Raw genomic sequence first — 17,596 nt, 5'->3', positions numbered from 1 at the left:
GTTTTTTTTTAAAAAGCCAGATTTTTGTCTTCAGGGGTCATAGCATCTGTGAGTGAGTCTAGATGTGTCCATTTATGTGGACAATTGCAAAGGAATAGAATGCAGGGGGCTGATTAGTTTACTGTGAGAGTTCACAGTGGGCAACAGCCACTCAAGAAGAAGAAAAAGATGTCCAGTCACTTTATCAGGAGCATCTATGCTCCTGCAGTCCTGCTCATTTACCTAGCACTAGAGGGCACACATGTGCAGCTGTTGGAGTCACAAGGAAGTCCTGACTGGTTAGCAATTCTGTTTGATTTGGCTGTTCTACTTGAGACATTTCTTGATCTCCCCTTTTCCTTTCAGAAATATATCTAAAAGGAGCTAGCTGGGTGTTTTTTTATAGCATCAAGCTACCAAATGTATTGAGATAAAGGGGAGGGGGTTGTGAGCATTGGTACACTGTTTCTAGCTAAGGAGATGACAGGCTTTTGGTCCTTGGTCAATTCCATATAGCATGTAAATAATCCTAACAATAGTGCATCTGTTTTTTATTACTGAGCAGCCTGAGAAGTCTGTTGTCAAGATTTTGATGGCTATATTTCTAGGCTATTTTTTGTACTTAATGATATTTTACAATAGTGATATCACAAGCTAAACTGTAAACTACTGTTTATCTTAATATAAATTTTTTTTTGCAACAGAAAAGTATCCCAGCTCTAAGCCACCATGGATCTGATGATCTGCTCATCACGATAGCTGGCTTCTGCATGGCAGCTTAACTCTCTAGGTGAAAAAGAAAATTCAAATTGCTCATTTGTTATATCTATAATTTTTTTTTTTACTAGAAATGAAACAAAGTAAAATGAAAGACTGAAAATAAAGAGGTAAGCCATGAGAAATCAGACAGAGATAAAGAGAAGCAAGAAGGAACAGTAACATTAACCTCAGATAAGGGTATATTGGTTAGATATAAATTGAAAGCACTAAATAGGATAAAAATTAATTTATAAAAGGCACAATTTACAAAAAGGATAGAGTAGTCATAGTCCTGTACAAACCAAAGACATAGCAATTGAATACATAAACCTACCTTTTGGAAATGCAAGAAAAACTAGTTTAAGATACATTTAAGTTGGAATTTTCAATCACACCTCTTTTAGAATTAGACTGATCTAGGAAATATATCAGAGAATTGAATTCTGCAATCAATAAATTTGAATACTAAAACCAGTACACCTGATGTAATAGAAACACAGAATTTTCCAAATATAAGTAGAAAATATGCATATTTTAAATGTCCATGGAATATGTAAACGTTGACTATGTTCTTGACAAAGAAGAAAATCTTAATTTAAAAAGTACAGAACCTAATTCTCTGATCATAATAAAACTAGAAAAAATAAAAAGATGATTGAAAAAAAATTTTTTAAATGATACCAAGTCCTGGATAAACCTTGGATCAAAGAGAAAATTACAAGCAAAATTACAACATATGTAAAGAGGAATGAAAAAGAGAATACTTTAAACTAAAAGCTATAGAACACAACACAAGCTGTATTCAGAGGCACATTTATGGCGTTAAGATGTCTTCATTAAAAACAAAAGATTAAAGGGACTTCCCTGGTGGTCCAATGGGTAAGACTCCACACTCCCAATGCAGGGGGCCCGGGTTCAAGCCCTGGTCAGGGAACTAGATCCCACATGCATGACACAAATAAGAGTCAGCATGCCACAACTAAGACCCAGAGCAGCCAAAATAAATAAATACATATAAAAAACAACAACAACAAAAACAAAAGATTAAAAATGAAGGCACTTAGAAAAAAATAAAGAATCTTAGATCCATATTTAGAAGTTAGAAAAGAACAACAAAAGAGAGTAGGATGAAGAATTATCACAAAAACTAAAACTGAAAAATAGAACAGCAGAAAAACAAACTCCAAAGCTGGTTCTTTGACAAGTTCAACAAAATAGACAAATCCCTTGTGAGCCTGACTTAGAAAAAAAGAAAGCAAAATTATGTAAGGTTAGGAATGAGAAAAGTAAACAACCACATGTGCAGAACAGATTTTTTAAATCATAAGAGAATTCTAAGTCTAACACAATGACAACTAATTTGAAAAACCTTCTGGAAATGGATGACTTCCAAGCAAATTATAATTGATCCAGAAAACGTAGAAAAGATGAATAATTCAATTATCATAGAAGAGAGTAGACACCTTGTTTAAAATTCACATATAATAATGCTTCACGTAACATAGTTTCACAACCAAGTTCTCTATTCAGTCTTAAAAGAGCAGATAATTCTAAAGTTACTTAAATTATTTCAGACCATAGAAAAATGTGAAATGCTCCCTAATTTATTTTAAGGGATCTCATATAATTTTAAATACCAACATACAATTAACATAGTACCAAAAAAACCTACATACCAATCTCACTAATGAGATATATTCTAAATAAAGTATCAATAAATGACACTTAGGAGTGTATCAAAAGAATAATATACTTTGACCAAATAAAGTTATTTGAAGAGCCTATCAGTATTTTGATAGGCACTGTTTCAAAAATTTTTGTCATAAACTTTTATCTTTAATACACTGAATTTTCTCATCCTGGAACATGAAAATCTCCATTTACTTAGGTTTTTCATGTCTTTCAATAATATTTCATATTTCCCATAATATTCTTGTACATCTTTTGCTCAGTGTATTCTGACAGGTTCCTTTTTTTCTATTTTATTACTGGTATGTAAGAAAATTTTAAGTTTTTATATGTTGATTTAGCCACTTTGCTGAACCATTTAATTAGTTCTAACAGTTTGTCATTTCATTCTCCTGCATTTTCTAGAGAGAAAATCACATCATCTGAAAATAATATTTTTGCTTCTTCCTTTCCTAATCTTTTTTATCTTTTTCTTGTTTTGTTGCGTTGGCTAGAAAATCTAACACCATGCTGAAATTAGCAGTGAAAGTGGGTATCCATTTTTCCCTGACTTTAATGGGAATTTCTCTAATGTTTCATCATTCTGTACAATATTTACTATAGATTTATGGTGCCTTTTATCAACTGTTATTTATCCATTCCAATTCTGCTGAAAGTCTTTTAAGTAGATACTGAATTTTTTCAGAGAACATTTTATCAGTTGAGATGATCATACAGTTTTTAAACCTCTAAACTATACAAATGATTTATAGCAACAGATTTTCTTTTCTTTCTTTTTCTTGTTGTTTTCAGTTTTTGGCCACACCCCGCGGCATGTGGGATCTTAGTTCCCCGACCAGGGATCAAACCCATGCCTCCTGCATTGGAAGGCAGAGTCTTAACCACTGGACCACCAGGGAAGTCCCAGATTTTCTAATATTATATCATTTCATAAGTGCTTTCTTGTTCCAAATGAAGTGCAAGATTGAATTTGCTAATATTTTACTTTACAGCTTTGTATCTATGTGAGTTTGGTCTCTAGCATTTTTTTTTCTTCCCCTTGTGCTGTATTTATCAGGTTTTTCTATCAGGGGGATGCTAACAATACAAAATAAGTTGAACTACAATGAGGTATCACTTCACATAGGTCAGAATGGCCATCATCAAAAAGTCTACAAATCATAAATGCTGGAGAGGGTATGGAGAAAAGGGAACCCTCCTATACTGTTGGTGGGAATGTAAATTGGTGCAGCCACTATGGAGAACAGTCTGGAGGTTCCTTAAAAAACTAAAGATAGAGTTACCATATGATCCAGCAATCCCACTCCTGGGCATATATCTGGAAAAGTCAAAAACTCTGATTCTAAAAGATACATGCACCCCAATGTTCACAGCAGCACTATTTATAATAGCCAAGACATGGAAGCAACCTAAATGCCCGTTGACAGATGAATGGATAAAGAAGATGTGGCATATATATATATACACACACACACACACACACACACACACACACACACACACACACATATACCTATGGAATATTACTCAGCCATAAAAAAGAATGAAATAACGTCATGTGTGGCAGCAACATGGATAGACTTAGAGATTATCATACTAAGTGAAGTCAGTCTGACAGAGAAAGACAAATATTATATGATATCACTTATATGTGGAATCTAAAAAACTGATACAAATGAACTTATTTACAAAAGAGAAATAGACACAGACATAGAAAACAAATCTATGATTACCAAAGGGGAAAGGGGGGGGAAGGATACATTAGGAGGTTGGGATTAACATACACACTGCTACTATATATAAAATAGGTAAACAACAAGGACCTACTGTATAGCACAGAGAACTATATTCAGTATCTTGTAATAACCTACAGTAGAAAAGAATCTGAAAAAGAATACATGAATATACATATTAATCACTTTGCTGTACACCTGAAACTAACAGAACATTGTAAGTCAACTATACTTCAATTAAAAACATTTTTTTAAAGTTGAACAACTCTCCTCCCCCACCTCATTTCACACCACAATTTCCATGACAAAAAAAATCAACAAGCAAAAATCATGCAGCTTGAAAGTAGCATTCCAGGAATAAAGGACAGCATGATCAGGGACACCAGGATGAAAAAGCACAGGATATGCTCAGAGGATAGGGTATACGACTTCTTAAGCTGGAATAAGTAACACAAAGTAAGTCTGGCCCAAGCTGCTAATTAATCTTCAAAACACAACTCCCCTGCACTCAATTTATTCATTTTGTATACAAAACAGACTCCAAACTCCAGCCTGTATTCAAGATCCCTCCTGCTTTAACCTAACTTCTTTTTACATTCCAACCTGTGCTTGTCTGTGATGTCTGTCTGCCTAGCATGCTGTCTATGATGGTCTATGATGGCACATCCAAATCATACCCACCTATCAAGGGGATAGACCAAATGTCCATGAAAAGTTCTCAGATCCAATGAAATTATATTTGAATTCACTTGTACTACAGCTATTTATCGTCAGCGTTTGGCTTGCCTACTTCTTAAGCTCTTTGACAGCTATACTGGGTTGTACAGTGTCACATTCCCCCCACCCCCACCCCATTCATGTCCTTCCTGGAGCTTAGAATGTGACTTTATCTGGAAGTAGTGTCATTGTAGATGTAGTTAGTTAAGATCAGGTCATACTGGAGTAGGATGGGCCCTTTATCCAACGGGACTAGTGTTCTTTTAAGAGATGAGACACAGACCACAACATGAGAAAAGAGTTAAGAGACTGGAGGAAGGCAGGTACAAGCCAAAGAACACCAAGGATTGCTGGACAGCACCAGCAACTAAGAAGGGGCAAGGAAGGGTTTTACCTAGTCTCAGAGGAAACATGATTCTGCTGACACCTTTATTTCGGACTTCCAGCCTCCAGAACTGTGAGAAAATAAATACCTGTTGTTTTAAGGCACCCAATGGGTGTCACTCCGTTATGACAGCCCTAGGAAACTAAGACAACAGCAATTTTAATTTCTAATTTACCTTCCCAACCCAAAGACTGCCATATCCATAGACCAGCCCAGGACTACGTAGACGCTCAATCCCGGCGGTGGTAAAGGAATGAGTGAGCTTCAACAGTCCTACTAATCAAGAATTACCAGGCGCTTATGAGCTACTGCTGTGAGATGCACAGCCAACGTTCAGCAAATGGTAGCCATTAATGCGGCAAGATACGGGGCTACACAGATAAACGAAAGACAGTAAGAAACTAAATACAGCAAGGGGCAAGTGGAGCAAGGCCAGAAACACGGGCAGTTGTGGGGGGTAGTGGGCCTCGATTCCCCGGAGGATCCCCGTGGGAGAAGTGGGTTGTTTTCTGAATAGATGGAGTCTCCAACCCGCTCTCTCAAGCCCCACTGAACGACTCCCAGGCCTCTCTGGCCGTGGACCCAGCAACAAACCCACCCCTCCCACAACCCGCGTCCCTAGCTGCTCTAGACCACCCTACCGGGCGTACGGCATCCCTCCCAGAAAGCGTCAACCACTTAGTTCTCTCCGCGCCTGCGCACGGCGCCTCGACCCGACGCACCACCCCACGCTACTGCGTGGGGCGGGACTTCCTCCCGGCGCCCCGGAAAGCGGAAAGAGCTCTTTTCCGCCGGAAGAAGAAAGGAGTTGCCGCCGAGATCGGACACCGGAGAGCAGGCGTCTTCTGGCACGTAAAGTAAGGCCGATCTCCGGCCACCCGGCGAGGCGGATGACAACAGCGTCCTTGTAGGCAGGCTGGCTGGAGTGTCGGGCTTCAGGAGACGCGGAGGGGAACCGGAGTAGAGGTGAGGGGTCGGTGTATCTGTCGCCGTGTCAGCGCTACCGGCGACCTAGGTCTCATTACTAAGTCATCGTCCTCCGCTTTCTGGACCTCGTCTGAAAAACGAGCTTGGTAGCTCACGGAGCTGTCGTGGGGATAGATGTGAAAGGGAGAAATCCACACTCAGAATGCAGTTTAAGAAAAAAATTCAGTAGGTGAAATTTCCCATGGGCGCTATCCTGTGTTGAGGAAGGTATGCAACGTGAAGGTCTATACAAACCCAGACTTTCATAATCGATGATTCCTGCTTGAGGCAGCAGCGCCTGTTGCATTAATTTGAAAAAGTACACTCACAGTTGGTAAGTTTTAAGCTTCCTGAATCGGCCAGCGAAGTCACTTGGTATTAGAGGTAGAACCATACCCGTTCTTTCATCTTTTATTTATTTATTTGTTTGTTTGTTTGTTTTTGGCTGCATTAGGTCCTTCCTGCTGTGCACGAGCTCTCTCTAGTTGCGCGAGCGGGGGCCACTCCTCCCTGCGGTGCGTGGGCTACTCAGTGCAGCGGCCTCTCGCTGCGGAGCATCGGCTCCAGGCCCGCGGGCCTCAGTAGTTGTGGCTCACAGGCTCCGGAGAGCAGGCTCAGTAGCTGTGGCGCACGGGCCCAGCTGCCCCGCGGCATGTGGGGTCTTCCCGGACCAGGGCTCGAACCCGCGTCCACCGCACCGACAGGCTGATTCCCAACCACTGCACCACCAGGGAAGTCCCCCCTCCTTTCATCTTAAATTGAAGCTCAGTCTTTGAGAGGAGACAGGCTGAAAGTAACACAGGTTGTTAGTGATAGAGATGGGACTAGAAGTGACATTTCTTCATTTCCAACCCAGAATTCTTTCCTCCACACCATACCATCTCTTTGGATTGCTGAACAAGTCTTTTTGGGGGGAAGTGAGCAGGAGTGAAGAGGGTGGTGGTGTACATTTAGGTGCAGTATGAATCCATCAAAGGCAAAGTCACTATGTGTCAGGAGTTAGAACTGTCATTTATTTACATTTTAGATACTCTATAGATGTAGATGCATCTATCATTTCCTATTCAGGAACATATGTGTAGTAACAAAACGTGAAGATGAAACTTTGCGTACCTCTTACATACCTTTACACAGAAAGGCCTGGTGTTCATAGGTATATGCTCACCTTGGAAGACTTATCACTAACTATTTGAGTTCTCACTATGAATATTTACTGTAACAATCTGTGGAAGTGTTTACTCAAAACACTGTCTGAATCAGAAACTAGCTATAAAGAACTCGTAAGTTGCCCGCAAGTCCAGGGCAGATGCTGTAGAGGGCATTGCAGTCACACCTCAGCTGTCTGCATAAGTAATACTGCACTTAGTGCTCGTGCTCTTTAAAAGTATTGTGCGTTCTCTCTCATCTTTTCCATATTATTAGGTGGAAATGTCTTGTAGGAACGTGGGAAAGCCTAAGAGGTCTAGAAAACAACCTGAACATTAGCAAATATTGAAAACTGTTAGCATCACACAGGGGAAGTCTTTCCACTGAGAAACTCATTCAACTAGATGTTCATTGTGAGGGACCCACTGTTACTCTATATAAATTATTTTCAAACTTTTTGCTCTTGGGACTCCCTTACAAATTATTGAGGATTCCAAAGAGCTCTCATTTATGTGTGTTATATATATATCAGTATTTATGGTATTAGAAATTAAAAACTGAGAGGTGTCTTTAAACACAAGAATATATAAGCACACATTCTGTTGTTAGAGTGAAAGGATCTCAGGGGCCCTCACAGGGACCAGACTTTTAAGAATAACTGCTCTATACAAATGTTTCAAAAAAATTTTAGATGATTGCTGTAGCAAGTGATTGTGACATAAGCAGAAGTATCACCTTAAAAATGGAATAACAAGGGGCTTCCCTGGTGGCGCAGTGGTTGAGAGTCCAACTGCCGATGCAGGGGACACGAGTTCGTGCCCCGGTCCGGGAAGATCCCACATGCCGCGGAGCGGCTAGGCCCGTGAGCCATGGCCGCTGAGCCTGTGCGTCGGGAGCCTGTGCTCTGCAACGGGAGAGGCCACAACAGTGAGAGGCCCGCGTACTGGAAAAAAAAAAGGAATAACAGGGACAGTCTTATATTTCTATAATTTCTCCTGGAATTATACTGAGTTCATAGTTATTACATAAGTAGGTAATTGGTGTTTAAAACACCTTCTCTTTTGCAGAAATCTTTGACAGTTATATGTGGTTATTTTGGGGAAATTGGCTTGAAGTTCTCTGAAGGGCTGGGAACATATTTTTCTGCTTTAAAGGAGTGAAACATAGGATCCCACCTGAAAATTCTAGCCAGCCATCAACTTTTTAGGAAAGGATGAGATTTCAGTAATGAGGAGTGCCTCCTTCTGATTTTTCACCCTGCGGGTATCACATAAATTTGGCCAAGGTTGTCTCAGGGAGTGGAGCTGTTGTTTGGCATTGAGCTACTGTAATTGTTACTTTGTATTACTTGTGAGGACATCTTTCCCATAAAATGGTTTTTTAAAGACACTTAAAGGAATTTCCTGGCTGTCCAGTGGTTAGGGCTCCATGCTTCCACTGCAGGGGGCACGGGTTTGATCCCTGGTCGGGGAACTAAAATCTCACAGGCCGTGCTGCATAGCCAAAAAAAAAAAAAGTATTAAAAAAAAAAAAAAAAGGACACAACATTTGAGAAGGAATCGCCTGTGATCTTTGTAAGTCCCTAAATTTTTCATTACCTCAACGGCATATAACTTCCTCCATCAAAGTCTTAGATTCTAAGACCAGCAGAGAGCCAGAGTCCTGTTGTGCTGTGATATCAGAACATCTGTCAAGCTCAGGGCCGAGGGGGTAGCTTCCACTCACCAGCCTCCAGAGGATATGAACCAAATTTATGTTTCAGAGCATTTTAAGTAAACATATTGTAGACCTTTGGGCTCTCTTAATTAAGAGTAGTCAAAACTATAATATTAAATGTGTCAAAGAGCTCTTGCAGTCATGGGGAGGAGCTTTCTAGGCCACACACATCTTCCCCACCCCCTAGATTCTTCTAAGCCCCTCCCACTCTGCCTATATTAGAAGTCACCCTGGCGCACTGCTAACTAATGGGATTATGTATTAGATCCCTCAGGTGTATTGGAACAGAAGAAAGGTTGAGAAGTACTCCCCCTGCTCATACCAGTACACACAGATTTGAAAGCTACTTTCTAATAAAGAGGCTTTTCTTTTAATTTGGAAGACAATTTGATGTCTCCTTTTCTTTTCAGATATATAAGCTCTTTGAAAGCAGAACACTGTTGTTTCCATGTTCTGATCATTCAGAGATTATGAAGGCACAGTTCCTGCCTTTGATTTGCTTACTGTCAAGCGGAGTAGACACAGGTCATGGTGGCACTAAAGCCACTTAAGTATTCTGAAGGAGGTGAGTATGTGGAACTTAGCCTGGGAGAGGGAGGAATTAAGCAGTGCTTCTAAGAAGTAACTTTTATACAGGCATTACTTGGGTGGGCCAGGAGCTGGGGGTGGTGTTCATTCCAGATTCCCAGGAATCTGTGGCTGGTTTATAAATTGTACAAAAGACACTATCAAGTGTCTTTTCCAGAGCTCTTTCCTTATTTTTGGATCGTGCTTCTCTTGTTTTCCTTCTCTCTCACTGCCCCCTCCCCCTTAATTGGATGGGTATTTGGGATATAAAGGGAAGTCAGAGGGTAGAAATCTTTCTGTGTGGCCGAATAATAGGATGGCTTTACCAAGAAGTGATGTGTGTACTCAGTAAATCCATTTGTAAAAAGTAAGTTCCTGCTTTGTTTAAATGCATAGCTGGGAAATCTCAGCTATGTTGGTTGGATTCTTTCCCAGTGAGTGGATTATATTCTTGTCTCCAGTACAGTCTATTTGAATATAAGGACATGTCGTAAGCTGCTTTCAAAGAAGAGACCCACATTTAGGCTTAGGAATGAGCACAGGGGAGACAGCAAGGTTAGAATCCAAGTTCATTGTATAAAAACATTTTTACCGGTTATGTCTGAATGACTGCATGTTGTTTTAATCAGCTGCAAACTGTTTAGTTGAATTTGCATAACTCAAATAAATGATAGTTTAATTCTACCAGGATTTGAGTGAGGTGGAAATAGAGCAGAAAAACCTGAATCTATCAATGTGTGGGAAAAATGAAGAAAAAGCAATTAATTAGTTGGGCTTAATTTTTTTCTGGGATTGGGGAATAGCAGAAAACAAGCCCTGAAGTAGAAAGACATGAACTAGCCCCTGTTCAGTAGCATTTCTAAAATATTTGGGACATTTTACTAACTTGGGGCATAGCTGTGCCCAACTCATGGTTACGCTCCTTCCGGGAGACTTCCTAACTGACAGAAAAGATGTTGACTGGGTGCAATCTTTGCAAATCACAAACTGTTATCTTTTTTTTTTTTTTTTTTGGCTGCGTTGGGTCTTCGCTGCGCGCGGGCTTTCTCCAGCTGTGGCGAGCGGGGGGCTACCTTTTGTTGCGGTGCGCGGGCTTCTCATTGTGGTGGCTTCTCTTGTTGCGGAGCATGGGCTCTAGGCACGCAGTCTTAGTAGTTGTGGCTCACGGGCTCTAGAGCGCAGGCTCAGTAGTTGTGGCGCACGGGCTTAGTTGCTCCATGGCATGTGGGATTTTCCCGGACCAGGGCTCAAACCCGTGTCCTTTCATTGACCGGCGGATTCTCAACCACTGTGCCACCAGGGAAGCCCACAAACTGTTACCTTGCATTTAGATTCATTAAGCGTTGGTTGCCATGAAGCAAGCATATGCAAGAGTTCAAATCTCTTAAAGGTTGAAGTTATAAAAGTAATAGATTACCATTCCCTCAATATCTTGACATGCTAGAGGACAGTGTTTTAAAAGCTGGACTTGTCATGTTCTTCTGGAGACTAAGAAATTAGAGTCCTTGAAGTCAAGCTGACTCTGCTTTTAGCCTCCTAAATGAAAAGGTAGATAGAACAGGTCTTGTTTGCAAACTGAATTCAAGACCTACTTATCTACCAACAGCAGTTATACACTTTCTATTGTCTTACTATAGAAAATAGGAGTAGTGAATTTATAGATGAGTCAGGGTGAAGAAAGACATAGTGAACCCATGAGAATCTTACTCTAATTGATAGGAAGGTGACTAGAAGTTGGAGAAGTTGGTTAGGAAAGTGGAGGAGAGGACCTTTCCTGTAGTACAGTCTTCATAGGGTCCAGGAAGTCTTTTTTTTTTTTTAATTAATTAACTTCTGGCTGTGTTGAGTCTTCATTGCTGCATGTAGGCTTTCTCTAGTTGCGGCGAGTGAGGGCTACTCTTTGTTGTGGTGCATGGGCTTCTCATTGCGGTGGGTTCTCTTGTTGAGGAGCACGGGCTCTAGGTGTGCAAGCTTCAGTAATGATGGCACGCGGGCTCAGTAGTTGCGCACGGGCTCAGTTGCTCCGCGGCACGTGGGATCTTCCCAGACCAGGGCTCGAACCCTTGTCCCCTGCATTGGCAGGCGGATTCTTAACCACTGTGCCACCAGGGAAGACCCAGGAAGTCTTCTGGTAGCTAAACCTTGGATAGAGACCAGCCTAGTCTCATTTACAGAATGCCACATCATGGTGAATTGTGCTGGGGGCAGCTGCTACTGTGTGAGCCACGTAAGATTTTAACACATTTTGGAGGATGAGAAGAGCAAATTGATGACCAAGCACATGCTTCAGAAATTACTTTATTGCATGTGTACAATATGTACAATATGTGCATATTGTTTGAATCAGCAGGAAGTCAGTTATTAAACATACACTTTTCCAAATAAAAGGCAATTTAATTTTACCAGAAACCAGTGTCATTTTGTATCCCAAGTCTCTAACCAGCTTTACAATCTCATCTAATAAAGGTGCCTTAAATTCTGAGTACTTTGAATTATTAAACCCGTGTTACTTTACACCAGGATTCTGTGGTGGTTTTACATATTCTCTTTCCCCTTTGTTAAGGTGGGGAAGCCAAAGATTATGTTAATAACTTGCTCAAGAGTTATAAAGTGATATAGGTAAAGCTAAGAAAAGAACAGATTTTGGTATCTTTTGCCCAGTATGAGGGATTGTGGCTACAATGGTCTGATTTTTTTAAAAAAATCTTTTTCTGTTTTGTTTTTTAACAGATTTATCAGCAGGTTGCAGGTGAACATGGCCTTGAGGTAAATCCTGCCCCTTATTGAAATTTAGTTCCAGCAGATTGTTCTTGGCATTTTAAGGAACTAGAATATGTTACAAAAAACAAAAGTTTTGTTTTGGTTTTTTTCTAGACTTTTTTTTCTTGTGGAAGATGAGAAACATGTTTAAAGAAAGGTTCTTTATGCTGAATAATTGTGATGCTTGAAGTTGGTCATCTGCCTTATTTAGATTAAGTGGATTTAAAAAATCAAAGCTATTTCTACACCATTTTTTTCTTGATCAAATAAAATTTTATTAGAACCTTATAGATGCCTAGTTTTTATCCATGTTATATTACATGTGAAATAAAGCCTATTAGAATCCTGAATTCAGACTTTATCTGTGATGTCCTACTTCCTACTCAGTAGTTTCTTTTTTAGTAGCTGATAACATTTTTGATAATACACACATATATTTTAATTGTTTGTAACTTGAACCATCTCTGTGCTTGCTTTGGTTGTATCTTCCTTATATAAGGGTAGTGATCCAGGTTGGTAGGGCAGAGGGGTGTGTGTGTGTGTTTGTAACGAGCTTTAAGATTTTCAAGTTGAGTTGTGAATTCAAGAATCTGAACTTCTGTTTATACCAATAGGCAGAGTTTTGAGATAGGAGACGAGGTGCTCCTTGTGTCAGACTTTGAGTGTACTGGGAAACATGAAAGTGAAAATCTTTAAAGTGTAAGATTTTTCAGTTAACATAAAACTTTAAGTGATGAGATCAGGGGCATATATGTTTAGAGAAGCATCTACAGGGCACAATACTAAATTGTCCCTGAGAATTGCTTTACAGGTGGAGTCATTTACTCTGCATCTTGACTGGTAAGCATGAAAATGCTATGTGTGCAGAGCTTTAAGTGGCAACTGGAAACTTGAACTGGAGAACCAGAAATGCAGCCAAGGGAGCTGGGCATCGAGGTCACAAAATGGCATGAGACCAGTGAGGCAGGATGCCCAAAGGTGCTGGCTAGAGACCACCTCTCCTACCAGGGCCCAGCTTTGCACTTGGTGGACTGATGTTTTCTCTTAAAAGATTGTTGTGCATTTGCTATATGTCATACACTGTGATGCATTCTCATGTTTGTCATTAAATCTCCCATCCTAGAAGACAAATATTATTTTTCTCTTTGTTTAAAGAGAAACAGAGCTCAGGGAGACAATGTGACTTTTCAGTGGTCGCAGAGTCGCTACAAAATAGCAATCAAACTCGGGTCTTCTGATTTCAAATCTGGTTCTCTTTACATTATAGGACAGTTCCTAGAATCAGTTGCAACTGTTGTCTATTTTTTACCAGACCTTAGCCCCCCTACCCCAAACGTGCGCATAGTGAAAGCAACACATTTATTATTATTTATGTGTAGGCTGCTGTGTGACACCAGGAAGCATGTAGTAGTAGGTAATGTTGCATTTTTACCAGTCTTGCCATCTAGCCACAGTTGCCCCTCTCTTGCTTCATACTGCCCCCCCTCAGGTTTGTCCCTCTCCTGCCATAGGTCTTCTGCTATAGTTTGAACAAGCCCTGCCAGCCCTCATATGGAGAGCAGTGAGAGGCCGAAGAGCAGTGGCTGGATGAAACAAGTATTTGGTGTGCACGTGTTAGCCCTTGGGGATTGAGTGATGAACAAGACAGATACTGTCCTGCCTTCATGGAATTAGGTGTTACAAAGATCATTTCAAAATTAAAGAGGGTAAGTACCATGAAGTAGAGGAGGAGGTTTTTAGAAACAGTGTTCGGTGGGAGAAAGCTCACCGGAGTGCCACTGACTACTGGGAAAACAGGAGAGGAGAAGGCTGCTGAGCACGGCACGTGGCTACCCTGGTTCTCTTTGTGGGTGGCCTCCTGCCTTCTTACGCCTGTTCTTGGCTGACTAATGAAATGTCACAAGTGCTGGGGCGCCTAGAGCCACTAACACTTATGTATCACTTCCCTCCTTCTCCCCCAAGCTCTGTAGGCCTTGGGGACTCAGATACTTTGCATATACACAGATAGACCAATACAGTTTGACAACCTGAGAGACCTTTGAGTTCATTTAGTCTGAGCCGTCATTTTACAGCCAGAACTGACTAACCTAGCATCACACAGGTGGCAGCACACAGGATCCAAGTCAGGTGAAATGAATGCCCCCACAACAGTCTGGCAGATAAACAACATGAACCATAAATGATGAGCTGGGTGCATGGTGCTTGAATGCCAAGTTCAGGCAGCTGAGGCGTGAGTGGCTGGGAGAGGGGTAGGTACAGAAAAGAGACAGGAAGCTGGGCATCCGAAGGGTCTAATAGAAAGTGACGCACTTTGGCATTGAAATGCCATTGTGTATCTTTAGACATCCAGGCTTTTCCAAAGAAAAACAGGGATGCACAAATAGGTGAAGCTGACAACTGAACGTGTACAGATGCTGAGAAATGTCCACGTTGAAAAATGACAGTTTTGAATTTTCATAGTCTAATAGAATTCCAATCTTCCTTGGGGAAACTGTTATCCTTATATCTGGAGTCATCTTGTTGTGTAGAAATTCATACTTATGCCTAAAGATTAAACGTTGATATAACAAAGCTTCAGAAATTCTGTAGATGGGCTGTTTACAGAACATTTTCAATTTTCAAATACTCCTATAATTATATCATTTTCTTTTATTAAATGACTATCAAAGTAACAGGCCATTTCTCAAACTATGTATCTCTTTTCTAAAACGTGTCCTAAGAAACTTATATTTCAAAACTCTGTTTTTGAGCAGCCACTTAACTGCAGAAACTTAACATACAGTATCATAAACTCATAATGCATCAAAATTTGTATAGAAATACGTTTAAAAATGTGGATTTCAAGGTTGAGATGTGTAAATCCCTTGTAATAAAGACATTTGAAACAGGAAACCTCATGATCTTTCATGTAATAAATTGGGGCTTTTGGTATAATCTGTGCACAAGTACCCTGAGCCATCCCTTTCCTAAACTTTCAAACTAAGGGGGGCACCTGGGGGCCTGTCACCACTCAGTATTGTATAGCACCAGCACCCTCTCATGAAGGGAGGGTACTTCTTTGTGCTTTGAAAATGGCTGAAACCAAAGGCGGCCACAGGAATTTCCTAGCTCTGCCCCCTATTGATGTTTGAGGTTCTCTGTGCCAGCATGCTGGTCCACATGGCTGGGGTGAACGCTTAGAATATGATCCAGATGTGTCGGAACAAACCAGCCTCTTTCCATCCCAGTTCATCTTGTTTTTTTCTTAACTGAGCAGTCAACAGAAACTGAATGAGCCCTTCCCTCTACTTTCCCTCTCACCACCAATAGAGTCTAAGACTATGAACCAAAAAACACGAGTCCTCCACTGTTAAGAGACACACACAAATACCACCACCCACCCCCCTTCCCCGGACATCTTTCCAAGGTGGGACTACAAACTTCTGCTCTAGCACGGGGCTTTTCGCCCTTCCTTTTTCACTCTGTCTTGTGTTCCCACCCTTCTGTCTTTTAACCTCACCTCTCCCACTCCACACAGACTCCTCCTCATCCTGTATGTGCCTTCAGTTGTTCCCTGCCCCTTGTTCTTAACCGACTAGGAGAGGAGACTGATTTTTTTAGTCTTACTTCAGGCAGAATATCCAAAAACAGTATGTGGCTCAGTGAACGGGATTTCTTTCATTCCTCAAGCTGGGTCTGAGGTTTAGCAGAGCTGATTTTAGTCTTAATATCTTACAGGAGGAAAGTTGCTCTTCTCACCTTTGCTTAGGCATGACAACATTTAACTAACCACGATGGAGGCTCCTGGGCACAAAACATTGGATGAAACATTAATAGGATTCAGCAAGTCGAGGATCAGAGGCCCCATAGTACCCACGGTACTGGGAAACTGGTGTAGTAAAAATTTTTGCAGTTTTTGAGATGGAGAGTGGTTGCACCCATGGCCTTCTAAGTCCGAAATGTCTACTGGCCTGGGCCTCATGGATTTTCCCAGCTTTATGGAACTACTCCAGTAGGGGATAGAATGCTTAGCGACAGAAGCAAACCGGAATTAACCATAACCATTAAGCCTCTGCCCACATCTACTAAAAAAGATGGAATTGGGGCTTCAAATCAAACTATTCATTTAGTAACAATGAAGTTGAACATAAATGCAAAACCAATCACTTAGTGGTGAAGAATGCTGTCTTTGGAGCCAGACTGCCTGGGTTTGAATCCAAGCTCTGAATCCATGCTGGTTGGATTATTGAACTGCTGTGGGGCATAGCTTTCTTATCTTTAAAATGGGATAATACAATTGTGGGAAGTAAACCAGATAGTATGTGTAAGAGTGTAGAACAGTGCTTAGCGTAGAATAAGTACTCCATGAATTTTAGCTATTTTATTGGAAGTACCCAGAGCTGCTTTCTCTTTCCATCTGGACTTTAGGGAAGGGGGCTGGAAATGAGTCCTGAAATATCTTAGCATATTTTAGAAAACATAACGTGGGCCTTAGTTACTACTAGTGGAAACCTCTCGCTCTGTTCTTTTCAAAGCACCTTTTAATCTTGGGTATCCAGATTTCACCTTACCTTGATGATGCAAATGTGTGCCTCATGCACCAGGAGAGGCGGTTTGCTCCCAGGTCTTCCTGTTTAGGGACATCTTCAAAGGCCACACCCACCGTGTAATCCAAACACTCGTCCACCTCCACCTCCCAGTAATGGCGCCCTCGGACTGGAATTAGGTTTCCCATGACAGCAACACACCTGGTTTTAGAAAGTAGAAGCATCTGTGATTTGGGGTGACCCAAGCCTGGCTGTGCAGGTGAGTGACACCAGCTGCTGGGGTCAGTCAGTAGGTGGTCTAGAAGCATGGAGGCAGGTGTTTGAACACCCACTTGTAAAGCAGCATGGCCCTAACTATCAAAGCTCACTTGACTGATGCTGAAGATTAGAAGAGGATTATTATACTGCTGGTTATAGGTGAGGAGGAGACAAGCCAATAGAAAAGGTTCTGTTTGCTTTTTACAGTGATTGGACTTTTATAGTAACAAAAAGGTTTGGTTCACTTGTTCATGAAGAAAGATTCTTGGATTGAGGACTTCCCTGGTGGTCCAGAGGTTAAGACTCTGCGCTTCCACTGCAGGGGGTGTGGGTTCGGTACCTGACTGGAGAACTAAGATTCCACATGCCACAAGGCGTGGCAAAAAAAAAAAAAA

At 41.1% G+C, this 17,596-nt stretch overlaps 3 protein-coding genes and 1 non-coding gene across 10 annotated transcripts in view; 2 read left to right on the top strand and 2 right to left on the bottom strand.

Moving 5' to 3' along the window:
• The window catches only part of AP3B2 (adaptor related protein complex 3 subunit beta 2), a 63,132-nt gene extending 57,185 nt beyond the window's left edge, over window positions 1–5,947 (bottom strand). The window contains exons 1-4 of the mRNA XM_027089164.1: window positions 5,904–5,947; window positions 5,438–5,633; window positions 5,272–5,332; window positions 4,255–4,311 (exon numbers count right to left, since the gene is read on the bottom strand). The gene's annotated coding sequence lies outside the window, so the exon portion shown is untranslated. The remainder of the gene's footprint in view (window positions 1–4,254; window positions 4,312–5,271; window positions 5,333–5,437; window positions 5,634–5,903) is intronic.
• Window positions 5,948–6,065: 118 nt separating this feature from the next.
• The window catches only part of WHAMM (WASP homolog associated with actin, golgi membranes and microtubules), a 64,166-nt gene continuing 52,635 nt past the window's right edge, over window positions 6,066–17,596 (top strand). For 3 of the 7 annotated variants that reach the window (XM_027089190.1, XM_027089185.1, XM_027089192.1), the window contains exons 1-3: window positions 6,066–6,228; window positions 9,501–9,655; window positions 12,388–12,423. Coding sequence is in view for 1 of the 7 variants with exons in the window: in XM_027089191.1 (XP_026944992.1) it covers window positions 14,082–14,123 (42 nt within the window). In the remaining 6 variants the exon portion in view is untranslated. Of the gene's footprint in view, window positions 6,229–9,500; window positions 9,656–12,387; window positions 12,424–14,034; window positions 14,124–17,596 lie in introns of those variants that run through there. The other 4 variants (XM_027089187.1, XM_027089186.1, XM_027089188.1 and 1 more) reach the window with 4 other exon arrangements.
• LOC113610904 (small Cajal body-specific RNA 15) lies at window positions 11,139–11,265 on the top strand. Its single transcript, XR_003429286.1, has one exon.
• FSD2 (fibronectin type III and SPRY domain containing 2) overlaps window positions 14,046–17,596 on the bottom strand; it is a 25,813-nt gene continuing 22,262 nt past the window's right edge. Inside the window, exons 11-12 of the mRNA XM_027089193.1 lie at window positions 16,968–17,144; window positions 14,046–14,961 (exon numbers count right to left, since the gene is read on the bottom strand). Of these exons, the coding sequence (XP_026944994.1) occupies window positions 14,709–14,961; window positions 16,968–17,144 (430 nt within the window). The 3' untranslated portion in view covers window positions 14,046–14,708. The remainder of the gene's footprint in view (window positions 14,962–16,967; window positions 17,145–17,596) is intronic.

Source organism: Aethalodelphis obliquidens, unplaced genomic scaffold, assembly GCF_003676395.1.
Source record: "Aethalodelphis obliquidens isolate GAN/ISIS:26980383/991018 unplaced genomic scaffold, ASM367639v1 scaffold65, whole genome shotgun sequence".
In the NCBI taxonomy this organism is placed as follows: domain Eukaryota; kingdom Metazoa; phylum Chordata; class Mammalia; order Artiodactyla; family Delphinidae; genus Aethalodelphis; species Aethalodelphis obliquidens.
This window is presented reverse-complemented; position numbering and strand designations above follow the sequence as displayed.